The sequence below is a fragment of the Pararge aegeria genome, chromosome 25, assembly GCF_905163445.1.
Source record: "Pararge aegeria chromosome 25, ilParAegt1.1, whole genome shotgun sequence".
NCBI classification, from domain to species: domain Eukaryota; kingdom Metazoa; phylum Arthropoda; class Insecta; order Lepidoptera; family Nymphalidae; genus Pararge; species Pararge aegeria.
The window spans coordinates 6,339,429-6,362,140 of record NC_053204.1 but is presented as its reverse complement, the minus strand read 5'-3'; the positions used below and the strand labels follow the sequence as shown (position 1 = coordinate 6,362,140).

General features: G+C 35.6%; 2 protein-coding genes and 2 long non-coding RNA genes across 5 annotated transcripts; 1 reads left to right on the top strand and 3 right to left on the bottom strand.

The window, feature by feature from the left end:
• Positions 1–1,026: 1,026 nt before the first annotated feature.
• LOC120634959 lies at positions 1,027–7,974 on the bottom strand. 2 transcript variants are annotated; one of them, XM_039905866.1, is made up of 4 exons: positions 7,886–7,974; positions 7,119–7,235; positions 6,288–6,350; positions 1,027–1,240 (listed from the first exon to the last, which is right to left on the bottom strand). In XM_039905866.1, exons 1-4 carry the CDS (start codon positions 7,949–7,951, stop codon positions 1,034–1,036), a joined length of 453 nt encoding a protein of 150 aa, XP_039761800.1. In that variant the 5' UTR covers positions 7,952–7,974; the 3' UTR covers positions 1,027–1,033. The 2 variants fall into 2 exon arrangements, with proteins under 2 accessions (XP_039761800.1, XP_039761801.1); XM_039905867.1 differs by lacking the exon at positions 6,288–6,350.
• Positions 7,975–14,013: 6,039 nt separating this feature from the next.
• On the top strand, positions 14,014–15,869 carry LOC120634869. The gene is made up of 3 exons (XR_005659261.1): positions 14,014–14,143; positions 15,184–15,272; positions 15,688–15,869. It is a non-coding gene; the product is annotated as an uncharacterized LOC120634869 (long non-coding RNA).
• Positions 15,870–16,937: 1,068 nt separating this feature from the next.
• Positions 16,938–19,281, bottom strand: LOC120634962. Its single transcript, XR_005659265.1, has 2 exons — positions 19,210–19,281; positions 16,938–17,082 (listed from the first exon to the last, which is right to left on the bottom strand). It is a non-coding gene; the product is annotated as an uncharacterized LOC120634962 (long non-coding RNA).
• A 2,059-nt stretch (positions 19,282–21,340) lies between these two features.
• On the bottom strand, positions 21,341–22,628 carry LOC120634922. The gene is made up of 2 exons (XM_039905812.1): positions 22,440–22,628; positions 21,341–21,869 (listed from the first exon to the last, which is right to left on the bottom strand). The coding sequence occupies exons 1-2, from the start codon at positions 22,473–22,475 to the stop codon at positions 21,357–21,359; spliced, it is 549 nt and encodes a 182-aa protein (XP_039761746.1). The 5' UTR covers positions 22,476–22,628; the 3' UTR covers positions 21,341–21,356.
• Positions 22,629–22,712: the final 84 nt, after the last annotated feature.

Here is a 22,712-nt window from a genome sequence, read left to right as displayed (position 1 = left end):
TCTATGATAAGTGACATTTGACATATTACATCTGGCAGGTGACATGTGACGTCTGGCAGATGACATATGACAGTTTTCGATGTTCGATATTTTCGGTTGCTGGACATGTCTCATGATTACTATCCCGTTTTCCCTAACCTAATTCTCTACCATAAAGGGTTGTCTGGAGGAGATCGCTTAAAGCGATAAGACCGCCTTTGCGCATCTTATATATATATATATTTTTATTGTTTTGTTTTATCTTGTTTTCGCTTTTTTGTGCATTCAAGACTTTATCTATCTATCTATCTACTATATTAGTGTCTAATTCATTATTAAAATCTACTTTTTTATCTGTCTTTTGATTTTAGACTTTTTGAAAATTTTTCAAGCAAGTTTACAATAATTACAATTTACAAATCTCTTCTTATTTTGTTTTTTTTTTCATTTTATAGCATTTTTTTTTAAATATTTTTGGAGACGGCTGTTTACATTATAAGGCAAGCTAAAAAAGAATAAGTGTTGTTTCATATCGGTCGACAATATTTGACTGTCTGAGATTGATTATAGAACGTATCTTGGCAACCATAAACAACGCAACAATAAAGTATGTCATTGATTCGAGTACTCTTGACCTCTATTAATCTGACGACCTTCCTGGCACAACGGTGGGTGCTGTAAATTTAAGTAGGAGGTCCCGCGACGATCCCCGGCAGAGGCAGTTTGGGAATTTATAATTTCTGAATAAATTTTCTCTGGTCTGGTCTGGTGGGAGGACTTGACCGTGGCTAGCTACAACCCCACCGACAAAGACGTGCCGCTAAGCAATTTAGTGTTCCGGTTCGATGTCGCGTACAAACCGATTAGGATAACTACAATACTCCCTAGCAGGTTAGCCCGCTACCATCTTGGACTGCATCATTACAAACCAAAAAAAAAAAATGCTATACTACAGGCTGTTGTTATCTTGTTGTTAACAATCTAAAGGGCAATGACTCTAGCTGAAACGAGTATAGTTTGAAATTGGGGCAAATAAGACCAGGGTACTCTGAAATCAATTCATTTTATTGGGATACATAAAATCGTATACGGTGTAATACAGGCGACGTATCAGAGGGTAGAACTCCACTACTGCGGTGAACACTAGAGCTATCAAGGTAACCACTCTGCTTACAGCGCGTACTATGTCCAACCCCGTAGTGCGTGGGAGGGACTTTCTTAATGATTTTCCTTTGTAGATGGCGTCTTTTGGTGGTGCCACCTGCAAGTTAATCGACGCGAATCCAATATGAAAATCTTACTTATATTATAAATGACCTTACTTATATAATGTGTTTGTTTGTTTGTCCTTTCTTTACGCCCTTACTAAGCAACCATTCAACTTCATTTTTAATACGCTGCCCAGTGCGTGTTGGTGAGCTTTAACGACTGTTATCACAAGTGAGGAACAATAACTGGAACATAATAATACGATATCGTATTCGTAAAATTAAAAAGAAAACGTCATCAAATACGAAAACGTTATCGTATACGTAAACGAAAACGTCATCGAATACGAATACGAAAACAAAAACATTATCGTATTCGTAAACAAAAACGAAAACGTTATCGCATACGTAAACGATAACGAAAACGTCATCGTATACGTAAACGAAAACGTTATCGCATACGTAAACGTAAACGTAAACGTTATCGCATACGTAATCGAAAACGAAAACATCATCGTATACGTAAACGAAAACGAAAACGTCATCGCATACGTAAACGAATACGAAAACGTTATCGTAGACGTAAACGAAAACGAAAACGACATCGTATACGTACAATTAAAATGAAAACGTTATCGTATACGTAAACGAAAACGAAAACGTCATCGCATACGTAAACGAATACGAAAACGTTATCGTAGACGTAAACGAAAACGAAAACGACATCGTATACGTACAATTAAAACGAAAACGTTATCGCATACGTAAACGAAAACGAAAACGTCATCGTATACGTAAACGAAAACGAAAACGACAGCGTATACGTAAACGAAAACGAAAACGTCATCGAATACGCAAACGTCATCGTATACGAAAACGAAAACGTTATCGCATACGTAAACGAAAACGAAAACGTCATCGTATACGTAAATTTAAAACGAAAATGTCATCGAATACGAAAACGTTATCGTATACGTAAACGAAAACGAAAACGACATCGTATACGTAAACGAAAACGAAAACGTCATCGTATGCGTAAAATTAAAACGAAAACGTCATCGAATACGAAAACGTTATTGCATACGTAAACGAAAACGAAAACGATATCGTATACGTAAACGAAAACGAAAACGTCATCGTATTCGTAAACGAAAACGAAAACGACATCGTATACGTAAACGAAAACGAAAACGTCATCGTATACGTAAACGAATACGTTATCGCATACGTAAACGAAAATGAAAACGTAATCATATACGTAAATTGGAAACGAAAACGTCATCAAACACGAAAACGTTATTGTAGACGTACAAGAAAACGAAAACGTCATCACATACGTAAACGTAAACGTTATCGCATACGTAAACGAAAACGTCATCGTATTCGTAAACAAAAACGAAAACGACATCGTATACGTAAACGAAAACGAAAACGTCATCACATATGTAAACGAAAACGAAAACGTCATCGCATTCGTAAACGAAAACGAAAACGACTTCGTATACGTAAACGAAAACGAAAACGTCATCGTATGCGTAAAATTAAAACGAAAACGTCATCGAATATGAAAACGTTATTGCATACGTAAACGAAAACGAAAACGATATCGTATACGTAAACGAAAACGAAAACTCATCGTATTCGTAAACGAAAACGAAAACGACATCGTATACGTAAACGAAAACGAAAACGTCATCGTATACGTAAACGAACACGTTATCGCATACGTTAACGAAAATGAAAACGTAATCATATACGTAAATTGGAAACGAAAACGTCATCAAACACGAAAACGTTATTGAAGACGTACAAGAAAACGAAAACGTCATCACATACGTAAACGTAAACGTTATCGCATACGTAAACGAAAACGTCATCGTATACGTAAACGAAAACGTTATCCTACACGTAACCAAAACGAACACTTCATCGTATACGTAAACGAAAACGTTATCGCATACGTAAATTTAAAACGAAAAGGTCATTGAATACGAAAACGTTATCGTATACGTAAACGTTATCGTATACGTAAACGTTATCGTATACGTAAACGTTATCGTATACGTAAACGTTATCGTATACGTAAACGAAAACGTTGTCGCATACGTAAACGAAAACGTTATCGTATACGTAAACGAAAACGAAAACGTCATCGTATACGTAAACAAATATGAAAACCTTATAGTAGACGTAAACAAAAATGAAAACGTCATCGTATACGTAAACGAAAACGTTATTGTACACGTGACCAAAAACGAAAACTTCATCGTATACGTAAACGAAAACGTTATCGCATACGTAAACGAAAACGAAATCGACATCGTATACGTAAACGAAAACGAAAACGACATCGTATTCGTAAACGAAAACGTCATTGTATTCGTAAACGAAAACGAAAACGACATCGTATACGTGAACGAAAACGAAAACGTCATCGTATACGTAAACAAATATGAAAACCTTATAGTAGACGTAAACAAAAACGAAAACGACATCATGTACGTAAACGAAAACGAAAACGTCATCGTATGCGTAAATTAAAACGAAAACGTCATCGAATACGAAAACGGTATTGCATACGTTAATGAAAACGTTATCGTATACGTGAACGAAAAAAAAACGTCATCGAATACGCAAAATTAAAACGAAAACGTCATCGAATACGAAAACGTTATCGCATACGTAAATGAAAACGAAAACGTCATCGTATACGTAAACGAACACGTTTTCGCATACGTAAACGAAAACGTTATCGCATACGTTAACGAAAACGAAAACGTAATCGTATACGTAAACGAAAACGAAAACGTCATCGCATTCGTAAACGAATACGACAACGTTATCGCATATGTAAACGTTATTGTATACGTCAACGAAAACGTTGTTGCATACGTAAACGAAAACGTAATCGTATACGTAAACGTAAACGAAAACGTAATCGCATACGAAAACGAATACGACAACGTTTTCGCAGACTTAAACAAAAACGTCATCGTATACGTAAACGAAAACGAAAACGTCATCGTATACATAAAATTAAAACGAAAACGTCATCGTTTACGTAAACAAATATGAAAACCTTATAGTAGACGTAAACGAAAACGAAAACGTCATCGTATACGTAAAATTAAAACGAAAACGTCATTGCATTCGTAAACAAAAACGAAAACGACATCGTGTACGTAAACGAAAACGAAAACGTCATCGTATGCGTTTAATTAAAACGAATACGTCATCGAATACGAAAACGGTATTGCATACGTTAATGAAAACGTTATCGTATACGTAAACGAAAATGAAAACGTAATCGTAAACGTAAACGAAAAAAAAACGTCATCGTATACGTAAATTTAAAACGAAAAGGTCATCGAATACGAAAACGAATACGAAAACGTTATCGTAGACGTAAACGAAAACGTCATCGTATTCGTAAACGAAAACGTCATCGTATTCGTAAACGAAAACGTCATCGTATTCGTAAACGAAAACGTCATCGTATTCATAAACGAAAACGAAAACGACATCGTATACGTAAAAGAAAACGAAAACGACATCGTATTCGTAAACGAAAACGTCATCGCATTTGTAAACGAAAACGAAAACGACATCGTATACGTAAACGAAAACGAAAACGTCATCGTATACGTAAACAAATATAAAAACCTTATAGTAGACGTAAACGAAAAAGAAAACGTCATCGTATACGTAAACGAAAACGTTATTGTACACGTAACCAAAAACGAAAACTTCATCGTATACGTAAACGAAAACGTTATCGTTTACGTAAACGAAAAAAAAAACGTCATCGTATACGTAAATTTTAAACGAAAAGGTCATCGAATACGAAAACGAATACGAAAACGTTATCGTAGACGTAAACGAAAACGTCATCGCATACGTAAACGAAAACGAAAACGTCATCGTATTCGTAAACAAAAACTTCATCGTATTCGTAAACGAAAACGTCATTGTATTCGTAGACGAAAACGAAAACGACATCGTGTACGTAAACGAAAACGAAAACGACATCGTATTTGTAAACGAAAACGTCATCGTATTCGTAAACGAAAACGTCATCTCATTCGTAAACGAAAACGACAACGACATCTCATACGTAAACGAAAACGAAAACGTAATCGTATACGCAAAATTAAAACGAAAACGTCATTGAATACGAAAACGTTATCGCATACGTAAAAGAAAACGAAAACGTCATTGTATACGTAAATTTAAAACGAAAACGTCATCGAATACAAAAACGTAAGCGAGAACTTCATCGTATACGAAAAATTGAAACGAAAACGTCATCGAATACGAAAACGTAAATGTTATCGTATATGTAAACAAAAACGTCATCGTATACGTAAAATTAAAACGAAAACGTCATCGAATACGAAAACGAAAACGTTATCATATACGTAAACGAAAACGAAAACGTTATCGCATACGTAAACGTAAACGTTATCGCATACGTTAACGAAAACGTTATCGCATACGTAAACGAAAACGAATACGTTATCGCATACGTAAAAGAAAACGAAAACGTCATCGTATACGTAAATTTAAAACGAAAACGTCATCGAATACGAAAAGGTTATCGTAAACGAGAACTTCATCGTATACGTAAAATTGAAACGAAAACGTCATCGAATACGAAAACGAAAATGTTATCGTATATGTAAACGAAAACGTCATCGTATACGTAAAATTAAAACGAAAACGTCATCGGATACGAAAACGTTATCGCACACGTAAACGAAAACGAAAACGTCATCGTATACGTAAACGAAAACGAAAACGTCATCGTATACGTAAAATTAAAACGAAAACGTCATCGGATACGAAAACGTTATCGTATACGTAAATTAAAAACGCACATAACTCCGAAAAGTCAGTGGTGACGGGGCTCGAACTCGTTCTCCACGAAAGGAAAGCCGGAGCCCTACCCATTAGGCTATCACCGCTTTTTTTTTGACAGACAAATCTCACCTATAATACAAATCAAACCAATACAAAGCAATATCTACGACGTACAATAATAAATTATGTATCCGAGAAGCTGGCAGAATGCAAAATAGATTTTATTTTAAGCCTACCCACCTGAAACACGGTGCCCGGTTCGATATTGGACGGAAAGTTTCCTACGTAAGTTTTCGGGCATGGCTGTGAATTATTAAGGGCGTTCAGAAGGGCACACGAATTACAGCTTGGTTTATTTATGGTTTAATTTCGTGAATTAAACACCAAACCGAACCGGTATTTTTACTAACATTTTCGTTACGGAATTCGATGTGGCGACTTTTTTTAGAAAGGTTTGGTTATGTTACAATTTAAAAGAAAACCAGTGTGCCAGCAGTGGGTTTGTGTGGGTCTACAATGGCAATAAACGTCATGTCTTCCTTTTCATCAGTTATCAAAACCACGACTATGACACCAGGGCTAGCACAGGTAGAAGATGAAAATTATATCCCTGTCAGGGGATATAATGGGGAGATATATATATTTTTTTCTTTTTATTTATTTTAGACATAAAACAATTACATTAAAATGGTTAGTATAAAAGCACCGAAAAAACCATCATTAGGTGTTAATTAAAAGAATAAAACCAGCTGTGGGAAAAACATACTGCTACATTGTAATTTTAATAGTAGTTAGTACCGAAGTGCGCCAGTTCTCTGAGAGTTGATAAAGCTGTGGGAAAAGATAAATTTGTATCCTTTCCGCGGGAAGATAATTGTCTCATGCCCATGCTAGCCGTGCTGCTAGAACGACAAGAAGATTCTCACGTATCTTAGGTATCTGGGTATCTTTCAATCTTTGCTTAACAGCTTCTCAATTTCGGTTTTACGAACTTGAGTTTCTCTTTTTAGCATGTCGGTTGTATTATCGAGATTTAATCCTTCTCTCATATGAGATAAGATGTAAGGGTACCTTGTCTACAGTAGAGTGGTCATATTTAACATCCGCATGAATCGGCTGGGCGTGGTTGGTGAGTATGTCCAAGGCACCAGTCGCATCACGCTTACGTCTGGCCAGTATTTTGCCAAGCTGTAAAATTAATGTGCCAAATACAGTACTGAACATTTATGCCATAACAATTAACGGACCATGGAATATGTTTGTGTGATGGACAGTAATGTTTTTTAGTGTCTGGGTGTCTATCATCATCATTCCAACCAATTGATGCCCACTGCTGGACATAGGTCTTTTGTAGGGAGTTCCACAATACACGGTCCTGGGCCGCTTGCCTCAAGCGGCTCTCAGCTACTCGCCTGATGTCATCTGTCCACCTCGTTGGGGGCCGAGTTACGCTGCGTTTACCGGTGCGGTCGCCATTCCAGCACCTTAAGACCCTGATGTCCATCGGTTCTCCGAGCTATGGGCCCTGCCCATTACCTCGCTGAGCTATGTCGGTAACTCTAGTTCTTCTACGGATCTCCTGATTTTTGATTTGATCACGAGGTAATCCTAGCAGAGCTCACTCCATCGCACGCGGAGTGACTCTGAGCCTTCTTATGAGGCCTATAGATATAAACAAACAAACCTCTTTGTTTATATGTATTTTATAAGTCAAACTTTATTCAACAGTCATCTTAGCACCCATAACACAACATACGATAACTTTGGGGCTAGATGGCGATGTGTGTATGGTCGTAGTCTATTTATTTCTATTAATCTATCTATTATTTAATACTCACAGTTCCATCATTTTGGCCGTAAACGTGAGAACCCGTAACAATAATAAATAAAACGAACGTTCTCATTTCTGGTTCAAAGCATTGCTTTAAAAACGATTTCAACATGAATCCGATAAAATAAAACGTATTTTATTTTTCAATAAAAGTAAATAGAAACGCTGAAAATAAATATTTGGTTATCCGCGAAAATGAAATGAGATTTTCGTGGACATTATATTATTGGATAAGTTTCGTATTTATTTAATATAGTAATACACAAAATTGTTAAAATATAATGTTTAAAACGTTATCTTTATTAGTGCTATTTGTAATGGTTTATGGGCATAAAGGAGTAAGTATTTATTTGTCATCATCATCATCATCATGTCAAGCAGTGAACCCGACTCAAGTCTCGCATTTCAAATATTCCATGGTCTTGCATGGACTTCGCCCAGCGGCTCGTCTAGTAAATGTTTTGATCCGACCCCTGTATCAAACCCCAGGTCTTGCGATCCGTAGCCAAACATCTAATTTAACCACTAAACAAACGAGGTTATCATCATCATATCGGCCCACTACCGTCGGTCACCTCCCACAATGAGAAGGGGGTAAGGCCCGCAGTCCACCACGCTGGCCAACTTTATTGCATTGGTGGACACCCCATACCGTTCAGAACATTATTTAGAACTTCCTGAGAATTCTTGCAGGTTTCCTCAATATATTTTCCTTCACCGTCAAAGCGAGTGATACTTTTAATTACTTAAAATGCACGTAACTTAGAGAAGTTAGAGATGCTGGGATTCGAACTCGGCCCCCTGAAATTAAAGGCGAGCTCTTACCCACTGCGCTATCACCGCTTCATTAAGATGTAATAAAAATACCGAAAGGCTAACCTTACCTTACCACATACTTCCCTTTATTAAATACTGAACCCTAATAGCCAATGTACGGGCTCTTTATTGCAAGGAACCCTTGCTTGGGTAAGAGGAAAACATCAACAGTAAATTTCCCCGCATAACATAAAACAGACAATATCAATTTCAGCTTCTGTATAAGTCGCGTGCCGTAAAAAGGGCACTGTGCTTTTTACTGTGCATTGGGAGGTATATTCAATTAGATCCATGTGAATAAGTACGAAGACAATAATAGTAATAATAAATAATTATAATTACTGCGACATATATAGCCTATATAGCACATATATAGCATATATAGCATACTTATAGCCCCGAAGTAAGCGTAGCTTTGGCTATGGATACTACGATGACTGATGAATAGTTTTATAAATAACGAGAATTTTATTTCTATTGATACTAGAAGTGATCGAATTCTTACCCCGGAAAAATCTATTGTTTCCATCGTATTAGTAAAAAATTAATCTTACGTCGATAAGCTTTAATTACTATAGTTTTCCATAGCAAACTTCATAAAATTAGATTCATACTAGATTCGCCCCATTGTAATTACATTAAAAAAAGTACTTGTACAGACTTTATAACCGTGGGGCACAGATAGCATATATTCATTCACTTTGTAGATCAACCTTCAGCGTTCAGTTTACATGACACTTAATATATTTACCAGCTCGTAGCTATGAGTAATAATATTGTTGCCGCTTATAGCATTATTTTACTTCATAGAGTGTTTTTATCCTTCGCAAAAATAGGGGTATTATAAGTTTACCGTTTCTAAATGTGTCTGTGGCATCGAAGCTTGCAAACGAATTTACTGATTTTAATGTTGTGTTGGTTTAAAATAACTGCCATACCTCTAATAGGTTAGCCCGCTACTATCTGTGCATCATCAATTATCACCTAGGCATAAAAAGATTCTGCACGTAGGTACCCTTAATTAAAACTAAGAACAGATTTAATTATTTCGTAATCCGTGTCTCTCGTTTTATTAATTCTGATTACAATGACCCCGAAAATGATTTATTTTATGATAATATGAATAGTGTACGTCGCAACTTAGTAAACTGCTGCATGCTACGTAAACTTCATATTTATTTATAGTTTGCTGCATTTTTTCTGAGTTCTACCAGGTACCCTTGTTTATATAATACTTATCTGTGGAAACCTGTTATTAGTTTTAAGTCAAACAATTTGTTAACTATTTAGTATTCACAACTGTTGGTTTTCCAATTAAGGAAAAATAAAATAAAATAAAAGCAAAATCATAGTACATACGTACGTTTGTGGAGATTCCCAAATTCCACGGTCTTATGTCACTTGTATTCTTGTATCTGCTTTAGAATAGACCTGTTGTCGATTTTCGTGTCGGGCCATGAATTAGTTTTGAGGTATTTATGAATAAAATCTTAGTACCGTAGTACAGTCCGGAGTTAGGAAATTGGCGGTGCACACACACGTACCTCGGATATCACGTTAAGTTAATATTACATGCTAGTGATCTTAACAAGTGATAATAATAGTTTTTTTTTTGATTTTTATAAATAAATATACTACGACAATACACACATCGCCATCTAGGCCCAAAGTAAGCTTATTTTGTGTTATGGGTGCTAAGATGACTGATGAATATTTTTATGAGTAATATACACAAATACTTATAATATACATATAAACACCCAGACACTGAAAAACATTCATACTTATCACACAAACATTTTACAGTAGTAGGAATCGAGCCCAGGGCCTTGGACTCACAAATCAGGGTCGCTGCAAACTGCGCCATCCGCGAATCCATATTAAAGCAGCGTGGTGGGTCTATGCTCTAAAACCCTCTATGGAAGAGAAGGCCTGTACCCAGCAGAGGGACGAAATAAGCTGGTGACAATAATGATGACCCAGACTCGCACTGATAGTCTATTCCGCTTTCCTCTAAATTACTCATAAGTATTTCTATTTTCTAAGAAACTGCAGAGTGAAGCCGACGCCCAATCCGCTCTTATGCCCCAGGAGTTGAATCCAGCATTCATTCCAGATAAGGTAAGCGGTTAACTAAATCCTTACTAAAAATGTACCACTAGTAAAATTCAAGCGAACAATATTTGATACTCACAACAAAAAAAACTATTATAGTGTAAAAGAATACCTTAGTGACAGCAATATACCTACTTAGTTAACTTTTCTAACAACATTTGTAATTGTATTATTTGCTTAATTAATTTAAAAAAGCTTGGGTGTGAATTGCTCTAGCTTCATAGCTTAATATAAATTTACTAGAAGATGGTGATAACAAATAAAAATTTACCCGGCTAAGTTTGTTGTAGGCTCTTCTTAGACCCGGGCGCGTTTGGAACCCTCGTAGCTTTAGATTTAATTTGGCGAACGAAGTTATCACCATCCCCTTACAATTATGTAAACAAATATGTATGAACGCTTCATAAGTGCCTGTGATAGGCCTACATGAATAAAGAAATTTTGAAATTTGAATTTGAAAAATGACATTATTACTTATTTCTGATTATTGTATTTTTATACTTTAAATTGTGATGTAATTTATATTTTATTTTTACAAACATTTGCACACTGTGACAGTCGATTGTTTAGGGTCTGTTTAATGAAATGTGTTCTTGTTATGTACCCACAATTTGGCAAATAAATAAATATTATTATTATTACTAATATTTTAAACGCGAAAATGAATTTGTTTGTTTGTTTGTTCTTCCTTCACAAACTAAGCAACCTATCAACTTGATTTTTGACATAGAGTTATTTAAAAAGACGGTGAGTAAAATAAACTACTTTATAGCCAGGGAAAACAAATGGTTTCCACAGATTTAAGCCGCACTAAACGTTGACGAAGCTCTCGGGCAACAACTAGAATTTCAAAAGATTCAAAAAAATTCAAAATTCATTTATTTCAAGTAGGCCTAATATAAGCACTTTTGAAACGTCAAGTCTGTCTGTTTGTATTGTCTCTACCACCGGTTCGGAAGGCAGATTCCGGAAGAAGCCGGCAAGAAACTCAGCAGATGCTCTTTTCCAACATCAACAATTTACATTTTTTCGAATGACAAATCCCAATAGTTTCATTATACCACATCGAAACAAACGCTCGAATGACATGCTGTGAAGCGAATTTAATCTACATAACAATTTTCTTTATCTACTTAAAAATACACTTTTTTTTTTGTTAGGATTTCAGGCATTCTGAGCCCAAGGCCGTGGGTTCGATTCCCACTACTGGAAAATGTTTGTGTGATGAGCATGAATGTTTTTCAGTGTCTGGGTGTCTGTATGTATATTGTAAGTATTTATGTATTTTATTCATAATAAATATTCATCAGTCATCTTAGTACCCATAACACAAGCTACGTTTACTTTGGGGCTAGGTGGCGATGTGTGTACTGTCGTAGTATATTTATTTATTGGACGGCGTATAAATCCTTAGCAACCAGCCTCTGTTGTTTCTTTTTAATTACGCCTGCTTTTTATAGTAATACAGTATAGTATGAAGTTTGAAGTTGACCTGAAGTGATGCTGTGACCATGCGCTCTCCGCCCTCCGTCTCGAAAACGGTTCACCGTATAAAAAAAATTTTGAAACAAAATTTGTAGAGAATTTTGAAACAAAATTTGTAGAGAATTTTGTATTCTACAATATTGATAATAAATACAAATAGCAAAAAACCCATAGGAAATGAGCTATTTCCAAAAAAAGCGCAATATACTGATTTTTGTGACCTTTGACCTTGAAATTTAATAGTTGCTTACACCCTACCATATGTAAGTTTTGAGACAACATTTAGGGTGTCAATATACAAGTATTTACAGACTTACAGCTGGGTATCTCGAATTCCGAGGTGACCTTACTATAATGACTGGACTATCTATCCAATATATAAAATAAAGGATTTGATTTTAGAAGGCGTGGAACACGGCGCTCTCGACACGACAACGCCGCGAAGTCTACGACGACACGAAATTATGTCGTCTCAAGAAATACAGCAGGATCGTGACATGCGTGGTACTTGCATTGTCAGCGACTGTTGAGATAATTGTCTATTTGGTTGAGACGTATTCAAAATGAATAAAGAAGATCTTTGATTATTTATTAATTAATTTTATTTATTTATAAACAGCCGGTTGGCGCGGTGGGCAGCGACCCTGATTTCTGCATCAGGCCGTGCGTTCGATTCCCATAACTGAAAAAATTGTTTGTGTGATGAACATTAATGTTTTTCAGTGTCTGGGAACTACTTAATCAATTTTCAATAAATCGATACAGAGATACTTTGCATACTGAAAATGGACCGCGGTATGCGTATTTGTTTATAAAAAAATTTGATAGACCTAAGTAACCGGAAACCATCGCTTATAAAAAGCACAATTTCACAGGGGGCTTGCAAAGTTCCGCACTGTGCCCATCAACTTGGGACGTGCCTTATATACTTGTAATTACAAGCAACCTTGCCCTTCAAATTGGAACAGCAATATTGCTTGGCAGCAGCTTCCTGCTGCTGATTTTTTTGGAAAAATTATTTTTCCAAAAAATTATTTTTCCAAAAAAATTGCATAAATAATTTACAACCGAGAAGTTTTTTTTTTTGACACCTTTTACTTTTACTTTTAACTGTAAAATATGTACTGATGGTTTTCGTTTTTGTTTTATTATTTTTTACATTTTATATTCAATTTTAAATTTCTTATTAAAATGTCTAAGTCTCATTTATAATATAACGCAACACAATTTTTAGCTTGCTCAGTTTGATACTGGAGCAGACTGAAAATCAGCGCTAAGGCTAAGTTTGCGGCCATTTGCTATATTGTTAATAAAAATTGGTAATAATTTAGTTCAAGAACTTATATTAACAATAGAGTATGGCTATAAAGGATGATTATTATTAACTAGATGTTCCGGCGAACTTCGTACCGCGGATTATTTCTTTTTTGATGAATGTTATATCCTATTCCGGCGTAAGAGGAATCCAAAAAATTCAAATATCATAAAAATTGGTCGAGCCGTTCTTGACTTATAAATGGTGTATCTTACACAAATTTCTCTTATATATGTAGATTAGGTAATCAATGCCAGTACAGCCACGTTAAATAACCAGTATTTAATTTAATCATCTTAGCATTACCTTAATCACCGTTCACCTAACCGTATTAATGCACACTTAAACATATACCGTGCCAAATCGATTCACCAAATCGGCGTAAACCGTGCACCGATTCCTTCAAATTAAATAGCATGGATATCAACATGGCCTGATATAAAAGGGCTAGCTGTGTTTGCCGGGCACATTGGCAGCAGCATGAACTGGTTCACGCTACTCGTTGCCCTGGTGGCTTTGCTGAGCTCCGCGATGGTACGTAGTTAAATATAACTCATCCTAACACCATAGAATTAAAAACGTACAGAATCCTCATACAGTCAAAGTAAAATGTTTCTTTATTGAAATAGGCACATATATAGCACTTTTGATGCGTATATCACATGTTAAATATAACATAGAAGTAAGTTGATGACGATATATAACTAAATTCGTCAGCGCGCGCCCTGGTCTAAGAAGAAGCCCACAACAAACTTAGCCGGTTGTATTATTCTTTGTTATCACCATCTCACATTGTCACTTAAAACTATTAAAGAAGCAACCTGGTTAGAGCAATAATTTACACCCAAGCATTTTTATCGTTGACGTAGTCCTTAATTACGACGTTTTGGATAGAAGCAGGCGTTACTTTGCGGAAATCCATAATATATTCTTAACAATTATTTATTGTAAAGTCAACATCTCCTGAGGATGCTCCGGTTTCGGAGCGAAACGTGTGTAGAGGGTACATTGCCCATCTGTTTCGTGTGAAGTATACGGATTGAAGAATTTATAAATTACACCATACAGATTCTCCTGCTGTTCGCGGAGTAAAGCAAATTAAGCTTAATTTTCATAATGTAGTCCTTATTACAGACATTATTGCATAAAGCGCATTGTGTCTAAAACAGTGAAAATGCCCAGCGCACTTCTGACTGCAATCCCGCGGAATGTTTATCATCGTCATATCATCGGGTCGGGTCTCCTCCCACAATGAGAAGGGGTTAAGGCCGAAATCCACTACGCTGGCCCAGTGCAGATTGGTGGACTTCACACACATTTGAGAACAGTATGGAGAACTCTCCGGTATGCAAATTTCCTCACGATGTTTTCCTTCACCGTTGAAGTGAGTGTTATTTGAAAATAACTGGGAAATCAACTCGCCCCCCGAAAGTGAAGTCGAAGTCCCACTACCCACGTGGCTATCACCACGGAATGTTGCTAGATTACACACTTTCTCTCATTTACTCCATTTTATGGAGTACCGATTCCTTCAAATGAAATAGCATGGATATCAACATGGCCTGATATAAAAGGGCTAGCTGTGTTTACCGGGCACATTGGCAGCAGCATGAACTGGTTCACGCTACTCGTTGCCCTGGTGGCTTTGCTGAGCTCCGCGATGGTACGTAGTTAAATATAACTCATCCTAACACTATAGAATTAAAAATCCTCATACAGTCAAAGTAAAATGTTTCTTTATTGAAATAGGCACATATATAGCACTTTTGACGTGCTTGCACGTGGCTATCACCACGGAATGTTGCTAGATTACACACTTTCTCTCATTTACTCCATTTTATGGTAAACGTTTAGAACATTAGAGGTAACAATTACTTTCAACTGCAAAATGGATGCAGTGACTAACCGCCTGTGAGAAACTCCCTGATTCTCGCCCTCGATTGCAATCTCAACTGATAGTAAGATTTTTTTTATCCCACCCGAACGGTCACTGGTTGCTTTCCCGGGATAAAAAGAATAAATCCGTATCTCCAGGATATTAGCTTGCTTAATATTTAATATTCAATTTAACTTTGCAGGCTCAACAACAAGAAAGGTCTCCGGACTACACAGACCGATATGCTGAGCTGGCATCGCCCGTGCCTGCCAATGTCAACCTCGACGAATTAGTGGCATCCCTAAGAGCTGCTGGCAACCATCCCTAAATGGGAAATCCGTCCACTATGTTATTTTCTACACAACATATGCCCATGAAAATCTGCATTTCTTGATAGTAAAACCATCGTGATCATATCTTCAGTCACGTGTCCAGTGGAGTGGTGTAAAGAAGCCCGTACACCATAGGGGGTTTAACAACACTAAATTCCCTAGTAAGGCCTTCACTCCAGAAACTTTGGACCCCAATGTCCATCGGTCGTTCGTGCCACTTGCACTAAATAACATCAAAAATATGTCTTCAACGAGCTGGTTTGCGATCGTTCTGTACTAAAAATCAACAATTTAAAAGCATTAGCTTTATTTTTATTCGCTAAGAAGCCGACGATGTAAACCACGTTCAGTTTGCTTGAAAAGAGATTTTAACCGTGAGAAGGCTCCATTCGAATAGGAGGTCAAAAATCAGACCGTTGGACTATTCAAAATAAGTTTGATTGTAGGTGAAAATAAGTCATGCTTTAGAAAGCAAAAAATATCGTACTTTATTGTTGGGAGTGCAAAATTCAAGTTACATTTTGGGTTTATCAATCGATACAAAATGAAATCAAGCGTTAACATTTTGTATCGATATCCGATAATGTGGGTGGGCCACTGTACCGTTCTGTCATCGAGAAAATAATATACGGATGGATTAATTATATATATCTCTGGGCTTATTGGAAATGATAGTTTAAGCTGTTTGTGAATAATTAAAATAGTCCCACTAATTGTAAAAAAAAAGTTTATTTATAGATCAAAAGTGATATTATGTAATAATTGATTGTACATTTTTGTGTTTCTGTTAATAAAGTGTAGAAGCGTGCTGTTGTCTACAAGTCTATTTTATATTACTTTATCATCGTCGATACATTTTTTTTACATAATTGTATCCTATAACTACTTCACCTTAACTCTGCCAATTAAAAAAAAGGAGAAACATGTAGTAAAGTATAGACACAGAATAAGGAACATACAGAATCCTCTTCAGCCATTATTATATGCAAAAACAGTGTTTATTATTAGTTTATTGTGTCCAAAAACAGTGAAAACGCACCCTCGCAAATCTCACTTTACAGTATCACTTCTTTTTTTTTTTAATTTTTGTGACGTGGTAAGGTAGTTAAAATAATACATTACTATATATTCAAAGTTTATTAATCAGGATAATATCTACGCCTAGCTGGGTAAAGTCGTTCATAATTCAGGTTTATGTCAGAAGCAAACTGCTGCGGTCGCTCGCGACGTGATTTTCGCCCTAAAGGGATGTAGTCGTAAGGTACCTGTGAATGTATAGAAATTAAAGATCCAATTTAAAAATAATCTGACTACAGGGCACGGGTCTCTCCCCAAAATGAGAAGGGTAAAACGGCAGTCCACCACGCTGGCCGAATGCTGACTGGTGGACTTCACACGCCTTTTTGATTATCAGGCATGCAGGTTTCGTTACGATGTTTACCTTCACCGTTGAAGCAAGTGATATTGTAATTTCTTAAAACGCACATAACATATTATCTTATATCTTTAAACGAGCAGTTCTGGTAAATATATAATTGGAATCTCGGAATCGGCTCCAACGATTTCCATCAAATTTAGTATACATGGGGTTTCTGGGGCGATAAATCGGTCTAGCTAGTATTCATTTATATCCTAAATCTTTAAACGAGCAATTCTTGTATATACGCGTATATAATTGGAATCTCGGAATCGGCTCCAAAGATTTTCATAAAATTTAGTTTAGGGTGTTTCGGTATATCAATCTAGCTAAGATTCATTTTTAGAAATTGTCATTTTATTCGTGTTTTCCGGTAATAACCGATTTGGTGCAGACGAAGTTGCTCGGGTCAGCTAGTAAAAGTAAGGTGCCGGCATTCGAACTCGACCCCCCGTAACTAAAGCCGAAGTCCTGCCCACTGGACTATCACCGATTCAATGGGGTATTACCGGTATATCGTTGTGGTAGAGTCACTACACACAGACAGACTTGACGTTTCAAAAGTGCTTATATTAGGCCTATTTGAAATAAATGAATTTTGAATTTTGAATTTTGAATTTTATCATCATCATCATCATCATTAGTTCAACCCATTACCGGCCCACTACAGAGCATAGGTCTTCTCCCACAACGAGATGGGGTAAAGGCCGTAGACCACCACGCTGGCCCAGTGCGGATTGGTGGACAATAACTGTATTACTATAATCACTCTTAAAGCACCATAAAAGAGTGAGCCAACGTCAAGTTTCACGTAACATCACCAATTTATGTACACCACGAACAAAATCAGTGAAGGAAAAATTAAAGGGAAATTGGGATCTTTTTAAGGGCCGTTACAATTGAGTGAGTAACTTATAAGAGAGACTGATATGACACAAAAGAAGCATCCATTTTATTACGGAAAGGTACTATAGATGATAGGCCGATACCGTTTATTTGTGCCAGTTTATGTCGAATCAAGCATCGAGTGTAATAAAGTTTTATCGTCACTAATAAAGGCTTCCATAAACATTTCGGACAAAGGTTAACAGATTCGTATCCAGGACTTCAAAACCGACGAATTGTTTGCACCGATACGCTTTGGTAACAAAACTAATAGCGGTTTTGTAAAAACTAGACCATACCCGACAAAATTTAGAAATTAATAAAAATGCTTTGCTGGACGTATACTATTTATTACCTGGCTAATTTAGTGTAGTAAGTAATTAGTCATTGTAAAGTCAACATCTCCTGAGGATGCTACGTTATCGGAGCTAAACGTACGTGCGTAGGGAAAAAGGAATGTATCTCAAGGTTTTTATCATAAAATATATCAGCAACCAAAATTTAGCACATTAATTAAAGCGAATGTACAGTTTCCTCGCTTGAGCGTTTACTGGGTTTAATGACCGCCGGTGATTGCAAGTAGATATCTTTGATTCCGTATACATGTAATAGATTCTGGTTAAAGTTTGGTTTGATCTTTTCCAAATCATTCTAGTGAAACCAAGATTTAGGAATCGGTTTACACGAAATAAGTATCGGTTATTCAGAGACTTTACTTGTGACTTTATTTAAGTATATATCTCTATATCAAACTATACAGAGACCATTATCTAACAGTCTAGTTACTATTAAAACGACGGCCGAGTGGCGCAGTGTGCAGCGACCCTGCTTTCTGAGTCCAAGGCCGTGGGTTCGATTCCCACAACAGAAAAATGTTTGTGTGATGAACATGAATGTGTTTCAGTGTCTGGGTGTTTATCTGTATATTATAAGTATTTATGTATATTAATCATAAAAATATTCAACAGTCATCTCAGTACTCATAACACAAGCTACGCTTACTTTGGGGCTAGGCGATGTGTGCATTGTCGTAGTATATTTATTATTTATTTATTAAAAACTAGTTAGAAATATTAAATAAAATGCTAACCTGTGCAATGGCATTCATAACTAAAATTGTAAATATAAAAAAAATACAAAACAACTTCATTGTCGACTGAACTGAACTGTTCGAAGATAATGCAAACTTCTATTTATCCAACTTATTTTACGCTTATTTAATAGCACTCAGTTCTAAAGTCAATTAGACATGCCTAATGATTTTACGAAATTAATTACACAGTTTTAATTAAATATTCATAGTATTCGGAAAAAGTTTACCTTTACAACATTATTTGGAAAAGTACACAACTTATAAAAAGTATCACTGAGATTCGGTTAAGATAAATAATTATGATTTTTAAGTATCAGTTATCATAAGAAGTAACCATACAAAAAAAGACAGCCATTACTAAAATTGTGCTTCGAAAGTAAAACGAGTTCGATTCCCGGACGCATCTTTCACTTTTCGGAGTTACGTGCGCTTCAAATTTTGTCAATTCAAATATTACTGGTTAGCAAGTTAGACAAAGTAGTTAGACATGAGTAAACTATTACTTTTTAAATGCTTCCGAAAATGCACTTAGTTCTTTTTTTTTTTGTATTGGATAAATGGCATTCAATTCAAATCGAAATAAAATTTATTCTGTAAAGTAAAACGATTCTTGTTATGAAATTTACGAATTTACGATAAGCTTGTTCATTATTTACTTATTCGTATCCATAAACTATATACTAACATATGAAAATATCTTTTTATATGAGTAATATTTATTTCTCAACTGTTTTATGGTGTTCACTTTATTTCTCAACTGTAGTAAAAATGGAGCTATAAAAAGATTCGGCATTCAAATCAAACTTACGAAATTTCTTATTTTCATTTATTCAATTTCTTTAGAAATGTTTCGACATCTTTTATTTTCAATATGAAATCTGTTATCTTATTAATAATTATTAATTTTGTTTCATCTAATGTAAGTAAATTAATATATTTAAGCGAACCGCTCTTTTCATCAGAATATTGAAAATAGTCAATTTGTTTTATAGTCAAAGTTTTATCGTAGCCTCAACTCCATCCAGAAATTAATGATCAATTCGAAGAAGTAACATCTACCACTACTAACAACACACATACTGAAAGTACTATAAATCCTCAATTATCACAAGTAACAGATGAAAATAATGAAATATTTGACGATAAACTTGAAGCTGCACTTAATAAATCAAAAAACAAAGAAGTCGAAGTGAAAGATAATGTCTTTATTAAACTTTATAAAATAATAAAAGGACAAATTGTAAAATTTATAAAAACACCAAAAATAAATACAGTTCTTAGGAACATAGGAACTTGTATGGTGAATGGAGCTATGGAAATAGTTTCATATTATTGCCCCGCACCATTAATACCTCTTATAGCCAGTGCAGCAGGTATGGTGATACCTTTCGATCCAGTTGTAATGTTACGAAGGAGAATGCCAGTGACAAGTTATAGAAGAGCCATTAAAACAGCAGTGAATAGCTTCATGAACACATTCAATGCTTATAAATTTGATAATGACGACGAAGATCCTTACATGACGAGAAGATTTAATAGGAGATTTATGAATGATGCCCCAAAAGACGATACAACTAAAAGTAATACTATAGATGATAACTATTAAATTACAGTAATATCTATTTTAAGTATAAGACAGGTTAGGTCATTGTGATACAAATTATTTTTGATGTAATTCACCAAAAGTGCTATGTACTTAATTGAAAAATCTTTAAATATATTCAAGCGATGAAACGTTACTTTGCATAATTATTTTCGAATCATTGAATAAAATAATATAGCATGGCCTTAGAAAACTATATACGTGAACTTACATTCCTAACATCTGAATTTTTTGGGTACCTTCATTTACAGAGTAGCGTAGTGTTGTGGTCATCAAGTATTTAGAGTTGATAAGCAAGCTCTTTTTTGCTTGCAGTGACACATGATCTAATAAAAGGAGATCTGTAGAAAAACCAAACCCGAGCCCTTCCAAACAAACAAAATGAATACAACTTTAAATGAGTCGCAGGGGCTTGTTGGAAATAAGTTCCATGCAACCGTGGGTATGAGAACGCCTACGAAAGACCTTGCAGTGTAGGTAAATAGTATGAAGAAAGAGCAAAAAGATAATATATTCTTTTTTTTTGTTATTATATATATTGTTATTGTCTTGTAACATTTCCTATCTCATCAAATTTGTCAACATGTGTAGACATCCGAACAAGGCCAAAGAACGGACAGAAAAATGTTGTTTTAACTACCGTTCTCCTGGATTGCAGTTTTTTTGGTTCTGATCCCGGTTTCGTAGTAATCAATGTATCTGTAGTATTATTATTAGTTAGCTTAGAAGTGTCCTCTGTTAAATTTATGTTTAGTGTTTCAGTTGATATATTGGTAATTATATCGTCAATTGCGTTTTGGGGAATATCAGCTTTTCTTAAACTCCTTCGACGTGGAAATTCTACACCCTTCCAGATGTGCCTGAGTCCATTTTTATCTAGAAAAATGCGTTCTGAGGGATCTACGTTGTGCCTCTTTTGTATAAATTCAACAAAATGATCTTTAACGACGTGTATGGTCGGTTTCAGAACGTTGTACTTTTCATTTTGGAATTGAATTTCTGCTATTTTCTGTAAATCAATGTGCTCCTTGAATAGGCAGGATGTTGAATCAAGCTGAAACATTTACAATTTATTTTGCTTATCATAATATGGTATGTTTGATAATTTCGCAGGTTTATGTATTACTGTGGCCTCCTTTCTCATAGGTCATAGGGACTCAGAGCCCGTCTAAGCTGCTCCAATTTGTGTTGGCGGGGCTTAGCGCAAAATATCTGTCAACTTTTAGCGAAATCTGAGAATCTAACCTAAGTATACCTCGATCCATTTTTGAATATGCTTATCGCTAGAGCAGCGAGGCAGAGTGCAGAGTGTAAATACGCGAGTGAATCCCATGCTCTTACTTAAAGGTCTATCGAGGGACACACAGAGTTTTTAGTAGGTACAAGTCCCACATAACTCCGTTTCTCTTACTCTTAACTTACTCCCAACCGAGTGGTATGCGTCAGGCATTTTTTCTGTATGAAACAAGAGCACGAACCCAGAAAAAAAACTTGAATGCAATTTGATAACTCGTTTAACCAAATTCTAGAAACTGATATCTTCCAGAACCGGTATGTTCCGGTTCAAGCCCGTATTCTTAGTTTAAAAAGACATTATTCTAAAAAAAGCATTTACGTAACTTACCTTAGCAAGCAAATATAAGCAAACATAAACCAGCATGGCGAAATATTGATCAACGGTCGGTAGGTATACTTAATTGATTTTGTTGCGGTGAGCGCTATCAAGATTCTCTTGGGAGCATAATTTCCATTTTATAATTAAACGAACCAAATGTTCTTAGGTTTGTATGCATTAGATTTTCATTATTTATGACTTCTTTATGTTGTGTCGATAAATTAGGTAGAGACTGGGATTAATTTATCTCACGAAGAACGTTTGGCTTAGGTTTGGTTGTAG

Excerpts from the sequence above, each read along its gene's own strand:
- LOC120634959 (XM_039905866.1), bottom strand. The coding sequence starts at position 7,951 with ATGAGAACGTTCGTTTTATTTATTATTGTTACGGGTTCTCACGTTTAC. Across the intron at positions 6,351-7,118 it reads ACCACTCTACTGTAGACAAG|CCATGCCCGAAAACTTACGT; the intron begins GTACCCTTACAT and ends AATAATTCACAG. Across the intron at positions 1,241-6,287 it reads AACCGGGCACCGTGTTTCAG|GTGGCACCACCAAAAGACGC; the intron begins GTGGGTAGGCTT and ends ATTAACTTGCAG.
- LOC120634922 (XM_039905812.1), bottom strand. The coding sequence starts at position 22,475 with ATGCTGGTTTATGTTTGCTTATATTTGCTTGCTAAG. Across the intron at positions 21,870-22,439 it reads GCTTATATTTGCTTGCTAAG|CTTGATTCAACATCCTGCCT; the intron begins GTAAGTTACGTA and ends TAAATGTTTCAG.